A 12,934-nucleotide genomic window follows, 5' to 3' on the forward strand; every position below is an offset into this window, starting at 1 on the left:
ATAATTGTTTTTCTTAGTATATATTTACATATGCTATTAGTAGATATTTTTAGACTGGTGATGTTTGTTAAATGTGTTGCTTAAAATAAGTTTTTCATGTTGATGCAATTGTCTTTTAAATTTTTAATTTTTTTTTCATTTTTATGTTGGAAATAAAATTTTAATTCAATTCAAGAAAATGCTAACCACATATTGGAATTCAATTTTTACAGGTGCTCTCTACTAGAGAACTGAATATTTACATGGAGAGAATTTCAATTCTTGGTTTCATTTTGGCTATTCTCTATTTCATAACAACAGAACTTGCATGTAGTGGTCATACCCATATCGGCAACAATGTTCAATCTGAACAAAATGCTCTTATTGACTTCAAAAGTGGTCTCAAAGATCCCAACAACCGGCTTTCATCCTGGAAAGGAAGCAATTATTGCTACTGGCAAGGAATTAGTTGTAAAAATGGCACAGGATTTGTCATCTCGATTGATCTTCATAACCCTTATCCTCATGAGAATATATATGAGGACTGGAGCTCTATGAACTTAAGTGGAGAAATTTATCCTTCGTTGATAAAACTCAAGTCTTTGAAATATCTAGATTTGAGTTTCAACTCATTCAAAGCCATGCCAATTCCTCAATTCTTTGGGTCTCTGAAGAATTTAATATATCTGAACTTATCAAGTGCTGGGTTTAGTGGAGCAATTCCTTCAAATTTGGGGAATCTTTCTCACTTGCAATATCTCGATCTTTCTTCTAAGTATCCTAAATATGTTGATTTTGAGTATTCTAATGATTTATTTGTTCAAAACATTGAATGGATGACTGGTCTTGTTTCCTTGAAGTATCTTGGTATGAATTATGTTAACCTTTCATTGGTAGGAAGTCAATGGGTTGAGGTGCTAAACGAGCTTCCAATTTTATCTGAGTTGCATCTAGATGGTTGTAGTCTCTTTGGCTCATATCCATCTCCAAGCTTTGTTAATTTTACTTCACTTGCTGTTATAGCTATCAGCTCCAACCACTTCAATTCCAAGTTTCCTGAATGGCTTTTAAATGTCAGGAACCTTGTATCCATTAATATCAGTTTAAGTCAATTACATGGGAGAATTCCACTTGGTCTTGGTGAGCTACCCAATTTGCAATACTTAGATCTATCTTGGAATTTGAATCTCAGGGGCAGTATCTCTCAACTGTTGAGGAAGAGTTGGAAAAAGATAGAAGTTCTAGAGTTGGAAGGAAATGAATTACATGGTAAGTTTTTTGTGTTATCAGAAAAATTGATATTTCTTTGTTGATATGTTAATGTGTAGATAAATATAGTTCACGATTGTGTATATGAGTGTTGAATTTGTATGAATATACAAATATTAGATAATCACTATATTTTGTTCACGTGTTGGAAACAAAAATCTTCTTATTAAAAAAATATTATTTTGAATTCTAAATTTCTTAGAAGGAAATTTAGTTTCTTTTTTATCTAAGAAAAAGTATGTAGTTTAACAATTTATGCTTATGAAGTATCCAAGTTATCTAACAATTTTTTGTATGAAGGTAAGTAATTACAAAAAGTGTTTGTCTACATAACTATTAAAAATAATTGTATCTTATAGGAGTATGATTTTTTTTAATCCTTAACTTCTTTTTTTACTTTAAATTAGTTGATGAATGATTTATTATTTATGATTGTCAATAATTATACATTTGTTATATTATTTATTTTCTGAATGTTTTCATTTCATTTTGACATAACACTCATTTTTTCAATTTGTTTTACTCTTGAGGATAATAATTTGAGCATGTACTAAATTGAATATTTATATGATGGTTGAATTGATATATGATGTGCTTTGTCACTTATGTTTTAATATTTTACTAATTTTAGTTATTAAATGTTTTCCATTTTTTACTCTCATGGTATACCTTCTTTTAAACTATTCTATTAAAATTTTATTCTAAATTGTTATGTTTATTTAAAGTACTTCCTGTTCCTATAAAATTTAAATAATTATAATTTACTATTCACTTGTATTTGAAAAGCTAATTGTAACTAATAAATTTAAAAAATCACATTGGATTAAAATTTAAAAATTTACTTTCTTTGTATCTCCAAAAAAAATTAAATTCCTATTTTGACAATTTATATTTGTTAAAAATCTTTATCATCAAATACCCTTCAATCATCTCCTACATATTTTCAATTTCTATTTTCTCTCACTAATTCATCTATTATATCAAATTATTGTAATTTATATACTGAGATATGACATTTCATGGTTGAGACTAGTAATTGAAACCATAAAATTGAACATTAAGTGAATATGATATGGCATTTCATGTTCTTAAATATTGTTATTGAAATTTAAAAAAAATTTAAGGTAGTAAAAAAATTTCTAATATGTATGTTTTCTAAAAAAATTTTTGAATATCATTATTTTTTTTATGGTAAAGTTTACTATTTATATTAGAGTTTCTATGAATTTCTATGTTTAGAAATAAAACATATGAAGCTTATCCAAACACAACCTTAGGGTTTCTTTTTTTCCTCATCATTAAGAGAATTGACTAAAATCCAAATCAATAAGCTACTATTAACTTCTATCCTAAAGAGGAAGCAATTGTTGTCATATGAGTTTTTACTTTGATAGATTGTCTCTTGTAACCTTCATTAATTAAATTAGAACTTTATTGATAAAAGTAAAGTCTCTAAGATATTTAGATTTGAGTGATAATTTGATTCAAGGACATCCTCACTCCTCAATTAATTTGGATGTTTCATTTTATAGCATATCCTTTGCATATTTTAGTTAAACTGTAAACCATGTTACTTCGTCATTTTACTGGTTTTAGTTTATTATAAGCTTCTCATTCTTTATTTAATTTTGCTAGTTTCTTGTAGAGTTATTGTTTCAAAATATTAGACTAGGTTGAATTCCTACTTTTCTCTAGTTTTATTCTTTAATGGTACGTTCTACTTTTCTATTCAAAATTTCTAGGAGTTTGTAAATAAATAGAATAACCACTTGGAATTAAAATAATTGTTTAGAATTTTTTTTTTTTGCATTGCTAAAATAAAAATTATATTTTGGCAATTTGGATTTATTGAAAAAGGCAAAAAATCTAATTACCTTCTCAATCTTTTGGTATATATTTTCATTTTCTATCTTTTCTCATTGAACTATCATTTTGTTCAAATTATTTTAGTTTATTGTTAAAGAAGCAATAAACTAATATTTTTTCTTACTTTTTCTGCTAACTAATTGTTCATGAACTAATTTGTTTTGTTAATTACTTATTTGTTTGTTACATATTTTTAATTAATACATATTTTTATTCTTGGTCATTGCAGGTTCAATTCCAAGCTCCATTGGAAACTTTTGCAACTTAAAATATCTGGATTTGACGGGTAATTGCATGAATGGAAGTTTACCTGAGATTATCAAAGGACTTGAAACTTGTAGTTCTAAAAGTCCTTTGCCTAATTTGATGAAATTATTCTTGCGCGACAATCAATTGATGGGAAAATTGCCGAATTGGTTGGGTGAGCTTAAAAATCTTAGGGTACTCGATTTATCTGGTAACAAATTTGAAGGTCCCATCCCTGCTTCTTTAGGGACATTGCAACACCTGGAGTATATGTATCTTGGATTCAATGAGATGAATGGAAGTCTCCCAGATAGTATTGGACAACTTTCTCAACTGCAACAATTGCATGTTTCTTACAATCATTTGAGTGGAAGTCTCCCAGATAGTATTGGACAACTTTCTCAACTGCAAGTCTTGGATGTTTCTTCCAATCATTTGAGTGGAAGTCTCTCTGAACAACATTTTGGGAAGTTGAGCAACTTGGAGTATCTACAGATGGACTCCAATTCTTTCCATTTGAATGTGAGTCCCAATTGGGTTCCCCCTTTCCAAGTGAAAAGTCTTCGTATGGATTCATGCCACTTGGGTCCTTCATTTCCGGCTTGGCTTCAGTCTCAAAAGAACCTCCAGTTTCTTGATTTCTCAAATGGCAGCATTTCAAGTCCCATTCCAAACTGGTTTTGGAATATTTCTTTTAATTTGCAGCACGTATTCCTTTCCAACAATCAATTACAAGGTCAGCTACCAAATTCATTAAATTTTTCTGGTCAATTAGAGATTGATTTCAGTTCCAACCTCTTTGAAGGACCTATTCCTTTTTCAATCAAAGGGGTCTCTTTTCTAGATTTCTCCCATAATAAATTTTCTGGCCCTATCTCACTGAGCAGAGGTGAATCCATGTTAGACTTGAGATACCTTCTTCTTTCCGATAATCAAATAACAGGGGCCATCCCATCAAACATAGGTGAATCCCTACCCAACTTGTATTTCCTTTCTCTTTCGGGTAATCGAATAACAGGGACCATCCCAGATTCCATAGGACACCTCTTCTATCTTAAAGTCATTGATTTTTCAAGGAATAATTTGACTGGAAACATTCCTTCTACAATAAATAATTGCTCTAGCCTAATTGTTTTAGACCTTGGAAATAACAATTTGTCTGGGATGATCCCAAAGTTGTTGGGTCAGTTACAATTGCTTCAATCACTACACTTGAATGACAACAAGCTTTCAGGAGAGCTCCCCTCATATTTCCAAAATTTATCAAGTTTGGAAGTCCTTGATCTTAGCTCTAACCAATTATCGGGTAAGGTTCCTTCATGGGTTGGAACTGCTTTCATAAATCTTGTAATACTCAACTTGAGGTCAAATGCATTTTTTGGAAGACTTCCCTCGCGGCTATCAAATTTAAGCTCCCTACATGTCTTAGACCTTGCACAAAACAATTTGATTGGTAAAATTCCAATTACTTTTGTGGAGCTTAAAGCCATGGCTCAGGAGCATAACATGGATATGTATTCTTTATATCACACGGGGAGCAGCTCTTGGTATGAAGAAAGGTTGATTGTGATTACAAAAGGCCAAAGTCTTAAATACACCAGGACTCTTTCTCTTGTTGTTAGCATAGATCTATCCGACAATAATTTAAGTGGAGAGTTTCCTGAAGTAATAACAAAATTGTCTGGTTTGGAGTTTCTAAACTTGTCCATGAATCACATCATTGGCAAAATTCCCGAAAGCATTTCAATGTTGTGTCAGTTGTCCTCTCTTGATCTATCAAGTAATAAGCTTTCTGGCACCATTCCTTCAAGCATGTCCTCGTTAACATTCTTGAGTTATTTGAATTTATCAAATAACAATTTCTTTGGTAAGATCCCCTTTATAGGGCAAATGTCGACTTTCACAGAGTCAGCTTTTGCTGAAAACCCGAATCTTTGTGGAACTCCATTAGTCACAAAATGCCAGGATGAAGATCTAGATAAAAGGCAAAGTGCTCTTGAGGACAAAATTGATGGTAGCTACGTTGATAAGTGGTTTTACTTGAGTATTGGCTTGGGATTTGCGATGGGCATTTTAGTTCCATATTTTGTTTTGGCAACAAGAAGATCTTGGTGTGATGCCTATTTTGATTTTGTGGACAAAATTGTCAAATGGCTATTGTTTAGAAGAAGAGTGACCTATGCCAAAAATCAAGCCTAAAGGCAATAAATTTTGTTTGTAGATCTTTCTATGCTTTATGATTCATTATAAGCTTTGGAAGTGAATTTCATCACTATTGCAATAGAATAAAAGACTTTGCTTTTAATTTATTCAAAGATAATTACTTTATGATGTTATATCTTCATATTATTTTAAGGTGTGCTAATAATTTATACTCTCATAAAATTTGACTAGGATATGATGATCATATTACAATATCATGTAAAATATTTCTCTTCATTTCTTAAAATTGGTATTCGTGAAAATATTTGGTTTGTCCCAACTATATACTTATCCATCCCCTAAGCTTCTAGGTGGGAATGCTTTTGATTATACATATGCCCTGTTTGTATAGTCTTTTACTTCTACCCATAATTAAATGCATAACCCATAGTACAACAAAACTTTTATCTCATTTAAAAGTCCAAAATCTTAATTTTCTGTAAGTATTTAGCTTAATTTTATCCATCTTCATACATTATGTCTTTGTTTTGCTCTATTAAAATGACTTCTATTCACCAAGACACGAATATTTAAACAAATCTGCTCCACCCAAATATCTAATTCTACTTGGTCATAGAAATATTCGTTGACAAACAAACATCATCATAGCACATGAAGGCAAAAAATGATATATCAGCCAAATGCAAGAAACAATGTAACCCCACCGTGGATCGTGTCACATATCCTCTCTAAAATGGATCCAAAACCAAAAAGTAAGTTTTAGAAGTGAGAAAATCATATGTTATTAGACCGAATAACTCATCAACCTGCCGAGAACTGCGGCTAAGACAAAACCCCATTTCCTCCTAGCACAGTTGTTCCTTGTCTATGATGAGGCTGGTTATTTCTCAGCCAGAATCACATCCCGTTTTAGAGCCAGTTCCGTCTGTTGTTTCTCTGACTCTTGCTCCTCCATCCATGGGAATTGAGTTTGAGACACCAGCCAATAGAGCCACTTTCATATATATAAAATTCGTCTTTAATATTGTTGAAACCATCCAAAGCTGACGGTTTGATTCAAAGTTTGCCACCCATGGGAAAAGGATTCCAAATATAAAAATTGGCATTAATGTTTCCGAACAACTTTGTCATGGTTCAATAATAAATAGAAACATATCCATGAAATAAGTCTGATAAATCTTTTTATTTTTTATAAGGAACAAGGAGATGTATTAATATAAAGGAGGAAAAAGGTCCATGAACTAAACCAAAGGGAAAGTCAAGCACTGATCATCATTATTACCTGTACATGTAAATTTGAAGATTTTTCTTGGACCCTTATTACCAACTTCTACCTTTGATATGAGACAAGTAGGGCCTGCAGGCTCATTCAATTCAGAGGTCATCTATCGAATCCTAGGTTATTCTTAGGGATCAGTTTCTCTATCTAATGCTTCTATACCTGGGATGTCTAGGTCTACGAAACAATCATCAAAAGCAGATTTGCTTCTAAAATCCTCTTGCAGATAATTTCTATTTCTTGGGTGAGATTGTAATTTTATTTTCTTAACATGTATCAAAGTAAGATGCATAAGTACTTGACAATTTTTCTTATCAGATTGATGAACTTTCTTAAATGTGACATTGTTGAGTATCTAACAATTTTTTCCATATATTTTGAAAGCGGTTTGCTACAATTTGTTGGTGTGTATTGAAATTTTAATTTATGCATATTTCTTTCTTTTTGGGTTACATACAATGGACAAGGATTAGGTACCAAGAAATGACAAAAAAAAATATTAAAAAAATAATTAAAGAAAAAGTGGTCATGGTGATAGAACCGATATAAACTTTGAATTAAATGGAAGAGGCAAGGAATATTCCAGTACCACAATATTCAATTTCATCAATCTATCCCTTTGATCAAAAGATCATAAACGATTTCCAGACTTTCCATCTCTTATAAATATCTGTTGCCACTCATAGGAAAAGGCTTCCAAATATAAATCTTTACATTAATGTTACCCAAACAATTTTGATTATCTGTAAGCATTGATTGTCATTATTCGAATTGGATCCTTATCATCAATCTTCTGCATTTTATATGAGCCATGTGGGGCCTGGAGTCTCATTCAATTCAGAGGTCATCTATCTAATCCTAGGGTATTCTTAGCGACGAGTTTCTCTATCTAATGCCTCTGAAATTCTCTCTACCTTGGATGTTTTGATCTACCACAATCATCAAAAGTAGATTTGCCTCTAAAATTCTCTTGCAGGTAATTTCTATTCCATGGATATTTTGATCTGGAACAATCATTCAGTGCAAACATTCTTGGGTGAGGTGATTCTAATTATTTTTTCTTAACATGCATAGAAGGATGATGCACTAGTACTTGACAATTTTTCTTATCTACTTAGATTGATGATCTTTCTTACATGTGTTATCGAGTGTCTTGATGCATTTGTCTTCTTTTTATTCGTATATGGGAAACAAAATTTTTCTTCAATTCATGAAAAGAGATATAACATGTTGCAATTAAGTTTTTACAGGTGTTCATAGTTGGTGAATTGCATAATAAATGGAGAGGATTTCAATTCTGGGTTTCCTTTTAGCTCTTCTCTATTTAATGGTGAGAGGAACAATTGCTTATAAGGATGAAACTCATTTGACAGATTGCCTAGAATCCGACCGAGAAGCCCTTATGGACTTAAAAAGCGATCTCAAATATTCCAAAAATCGATTTTCATCATGGAAATGAAGTAATTGTTGTCAATGGAAAGATTTTAGTTGTGAAAATAGTACCAGAAGTGTTATTTCCATAGATCTTCATAATCCATACTCTCCTTTGTATGAATTTGAGAGAAGGAGCTCAATGAACTTGAGTGGGGAGATTAGTTCTTCATTGTTAAAACTCTAGTCCTTGAAACATTTAGACTTGAGTTTCAACACATTTGAAAGCATCCCAATTCCGGAATTCTTTGGATCTTTGAAGAATTTACAATATCTAAACATATCAAATGCTGGGTTTAGCGGTGTAATCCCTCCAAATTTGGGAAACCTCTCAAGGTTGCAGTATCTTGATCTTTCTTCTCAATGTGGGAATGGTCTATCTACTGATAATTTTGGGTGGATGATTGGTCTTTTTTCCTTGAAGCATCTCAAGATGAACCAAGTCGACCTTTCGTTTGTTAGATCAAATTGGGTGGATGTATTAAACAAGCTTCCATTTTTAACTGAGTTGCATCTATCTGATTGTGGCCTCTCAGGTTCAGTTTCTCTAGCCTCAGTAGTTCATTTTACTATGCTTTCTGTTATATCCATGAGTGGGAACTACCTTGATTCAACAATTTTGGAATTGCTTGTAAATATCAGCAGCCTTACATTCATTGATCTAAGCTACAACAGCTTAAACAGTATTCCTCTTGGTCTCAATCAGCTACCTAATCTGCAATACTTGAAACTGTATAGCAATGGAAATCTTACTGGCAATTGCTCTCAACAATTGAGGGAAGGTTGGAAAAAGATAGAGGTCCTCATTTTGGCTTCAAATAACTTTCATGGTAAACTTCAAATAATTTTCACTGCTCTTCCTTAAATTTATTGCTTATGACTTTATAATTGGTATATATTATTATACTATTTGTCAATAGATGATTTTTTTTTTTTTTTCTTTTTTTGTTCTTGGTGATTGCAGGTAGCATTCCTGACTCCATTGGAAGCTTCTGCAACCTAAAATATTTGGACTTAGGCCATAATAACTTGACAGGAAGTTTACCTCAATTTCTGGAAGGAATGGAAAACTGCAGCTCTAAAAGTTATTTGCCTTACTTGACTAATTTGATCCTGCCCAACAATCAATTAGTTGGCAAATTAGCAGAATGGTTGGGACTGCTTGAAAATCTCGTGGAACTAGACCTGTCATCTAACAAGTTTGAAAGCCTTATGCATACACTTTGAAAGTAAGTTTGAAGAAGAAGGGCAGCAACCTATACCAGAAGTCATGGAAGACAACAATAAATTTTACTTGTAAAGCTATATATGCATACACTTTGAAAGTAAATTTGATCGTTTTCACATACTGGGATGCCAACTTTAGTCATTTTCCATGCATGAGAAGTCTGCAAATCCAGTTCGTTTTCTCATCTCTAAGAATTTCAATTCTTCTTAACCCAAGTAACAAGCAATGAGAAAAATAGAAAGAATTAAACACTTCAGTGTGCTCCACCATCTAAACCTTTTAACTTCTTGATGTATGATTTCCACACCTTTGGGGGGAGCTAGGTACAATTATGTCTTCCGTGAATGATACTATGAATGTGGAAAATTTTCTCATACTAGATTGGAATGATTGATGCTCGAACATGGCATTTATGCCTTTCATTTTCCAAATGGTTTCAGGCAACAATTCTCCTTGTGATTCCTAGACTTGGTAAATTGGGTCTAAACCAACCTATACCCAGCCAAAGCCACCCAAAATTTTAGCCTAGCACTCAGTGGAATTAAAACTAGGAATTTCTGGCAGTAGGCACCTAAGCTCCCTAAACTTTTGTGAAAAATACCATCAAGGCATTTAACTTGTTTTTCTTCTTGTCTATGATTGCCCCTTCAACTGATATCACTTTTGAAACCATCCTAGAAGTTTTTGCTTTTGATCACCAATGTTTATCCTTCATTTCAAATGGAAAATTTGTGTAAAATCAAACTCTCATTTTGCAGTGGATATAATATGGCACCTGAATATGCAATGCGGGGGTATTTAACCAATAAAGCAGATGTTTACAGTGGAAGAAGCAACATTACTTATAGGTTAAAAAAGGAATGCATCTATCGTCTTGATTGGGTAATTTCGACAACATTCTTTCTTGCATTTGTCATTTCTGAATTTTCTCATTCTTATCCATCTAGGCTGATTGCATAATTTCAACAGCATGATTTGTTATTTGTGTTGGGAAACATCTTCAAGGATGAATGGCTTCATCGTCTAAACTACAAGCTGTAAAACCTCTTGAGAACCCAGAGTGAGTATAAATTTCCCAGCTTGATCAAAGTGGAAGTGAATAGGATCAGAATCATGAACCCTTAACCATGGCTCTTGATTTCTATATATAAATATATAGTCATCACATCATGGCAACTACATTTTCCTATCTTGGGCCGAAGTTATATTCTAATTCATGGCATCCTTTGGACCATTTTTCTTGTTCATGACTTTATATGGATAAAATAGTCTCTCTTGAACAAAAATTTGCTCAGACAAATCAAAATTGCCCCAGTACTACTAATACTTACATGTATTGCTTCCCTTTCAACCTTAAACGAAGAAGCAGGTAGTATATGCTCTCTTCCTGAATGACTTCAATTATACAAATTGTGTGGTATTATTGTATTAGTAATAAGATGTCATCAAGGACTTGCCTGGACCACTCTGAGCAAACCCCTGTATTAGCATGCCTCTTTCTAGGTAGCAGGCTAGCTAAGCACATCCCATTCATCACATACCAAATATTAAACTCATTCAATGAGATTGTGACGTTTCCATGGCTTCATTCAGCACATGTTGAAACAAATAATAGTCTTATTGCCTGAGTCCATATCGCCTAATCATTATAGACCTTTCTTTTATACCATAATGAGTTGTATAATTTTCAATACTATTTTGGTATGTTGAATGACCTAAGCCAAGGTCTCCCAAAGTCTTAAAACAAATGTAGTTTTCTAACATGGAAATGAATTTTGATTATATATATATATATATATATATATATATATATATGGATACCCCACTCATGCCTTTTTCTTTTCTCCCAGTCAAGGTCTTCTAAAGTATAAAACAAATGTACTTTTTAAATTGTAAATCAATTTAGATTACTTTTCTTCTTAAATCTATTGGCACGAAGTCAAGATCTTTGAAAATTTAATTATATTCCACATCTCAATACTACATTGCCACTTTTTTCCCCTCGAAGTCTAGGTCTTCCAAAGTTTAAAACTATATACCTCATTGCCATTTTTTTTTGTCTAAGTCTAGGTCTTCCAAAGTTTAAAACTATATGCCCCATTGCCATTTTTTTCCATTTCAGGTCAGGTCTTCCAAAATTTAAGACTATATATATAAAGTTAAATTATATTTCAAGCTTTAATACCCCACTCACATTTTTTGTCCTCCTAGTCAAGGTTTTCTAAAGTTTAAAACAAATGTATTTTTTAACTAGTAAATTAATTTAGATTACTTTTCTTCTTAAATCTATTGGCACGAAGTCAAGGTCTTTGAAAATTTAATTATATTCCACATCTGAATACTACATTGCCACTTTTTTTTTCCCTCGAAGTCTAGGTCTTCCAAAGTTTAAAACTATATACATCATTGCCATTTTTTTCAACCAAGTCTAGGTCTTCCAAAGTTTAAAACTATATGCCCCATTGCCATTTTTTTCCTCTTCAGGTCCAGGTCTTCCAAAATTTAAGACTATATATATAAAGTTAAATTATATTTCAAGCTTTAATACCCCACTCACACATTTTTTGTCATCCTAGTCAAGGTTTTCTAAAGTTTAAAACAAATGTATTTTTTAACTAGTAAATCAATTTAGATTACTTTTCTTCTTAAATCTATTGGCACGAAGTCAAGGTCTTTGAAAATTTAATTATATTCCACATCTGAATACTACATTGCCACTTTTTTTTCCCTCGAAGTCTAGGTCTTCCAAAGTTTAAAACTATATACCTCATTGCCATTTTTTTCGTCTAAGTCTAGGTCTTCCAAAGTTTAAAACTATATGCCCCATTGCCATTTTTTTCCTCTTCAAGTCCAAGTCTTCCAAAATTTAAGACTATATATATAAAGTTAAATTATATTTCAAGCTTTAATACCCCACTCACACATTTTTTGTCCTCCTAGTCAAGGTTTTCTAAAGTTTAAAACAAATGTATTTTTTAACTAGTAAGTCAATTTAGATTACTTTTCTTCTTAAATCTATTGGCACGAAGTCAAGGTCTTTGAAAATTTAATTATATTCCACATCTGAATACTACATTGCCACTTTTTTTCCCTCCAAGTCTAGGTCTTCCAAAGTTTAAAACTATATACCTCATTGCCATTTTTTTTCGTCTAAGTCTGGGTCTTCCAAAGTTTAAAACTATATGCCCCATTGCCATTTTTTTCCATTTCAAGTCTAGGTCTTCCAAAATTTAAGACTATATATATAAAGTTAAATTATATTTCAAGCTTTAATACCCCACTCACACATTTTTTGTCCTCCTAGTCAAGTTCTTCTAAAGTTTAAAACAAATGTATTTTTTAACTAGTAAATCAATTTAGATTACTTTTCTTCTTAAATCTATTGGCACGAAGTCAAGGTCTTTGAAAATTTAATTATATTCCACATTTGAATACTACATTGCCACTTTTTTTCCCTCCAAGTCTAGGTCTTC

General features: G+C 32.0%; 2 protein-coding genes across 2 annotated transcripts; both read left to right on the top strand.

Moving 5' to 3' along the window:
* Positions 1-242: 242 nt before the first annotated feature.
* LOC117921911 (receptor-like protein EIX1) lies at positions 243-5,559 on the top strand. Its single transcript, XM_034839858.1, has 4 exons — positions 243-1,248; positions 3,344-3,673; positions 3,743-4,228; positions 4,304-5,559. Exons 1-4 carry the CDS (start codon positions 243-245, stop codon positions 5,557-5,559), a joined length of 3,078 nt encoding a protein of 1,025 aa, XP_034695749.1.
* Positions 5,560-8,822: 3,263 nt separating this feature from the next.
* On the top strand, positions 8,823-9,617 carry LOC117921912 (phytosulfokine receptor 1-like). The gene is made up of 2 exons (XM_034839859.1): positions 8,823-9,063; positions 9,198-9,617. Exons 1-2 carry the CDS (start codon positions 8,823-8,825, stop codon positions 9,458-9,460), a joined length of 504 nt encoding a protein of 167 aa, XP_034695750.1. The 3' UTR covers positions 9,461-9,617.
* Positions 9,618-12,934: the final 3,317 nt, after the last annotated feature.

Source organism: Vitis riparia, chromosome 9 (genome assembly GCF_004353265.1).
Source record: "Vitis riparia cultivar Riparia Gloire de Montpellier isolate 1030 chromosome 9, EGFV_Vit.rip_1.0, whole genome shotgun sequence".
In the NCBI taxonomy this organism is placed as follows: domain Eukaryota; kingdom Viridiplantae; phylum Streptophyta; class Magnoliopsida; order Vitales; family Vitaceae; genus Vitis; species Vitis riparia.

Excerpts from the sequence above, each read along its gene's own strand:
- LOC117921911 (XM_034839858.1), top strand. The coding sequence starts at position 243 with ATGGAGAGAATTTCAATTCTTGGTTTCATTTTGGCTATTCTCTATTTC. Across the intron at positions 3,674-3,742 it reads GAATGGAAGTCTCCCAGATA|ATAGTATTGGACAACTTTCT; the intron begins GTATTGGACAAC and ends GAAGTCTCCCAG. Across the intron at positions 4,229-4,303 it reads CTCCCATAATAAATTTTCTG|GGGCCATCCCATCAAACATA; the intron begins GCCCTATCTCAC and ends ATCAAATAACAG.
- LOC117921912 (XM_034839859.1), top strand. The coding sequence starts at position 8,823 with ATGAGTGGGAACTACCTTGATTCAACAATTTTGGAATTGCTTGTAAAT. Across the intron at positions 9,064-9,197 it reads GGCTTCAAATAACTTTCATG|GTAGCATTCCTGACTCCATT; the intron begins GTAAACTTCAAA and ends TGGTGATTGCAG.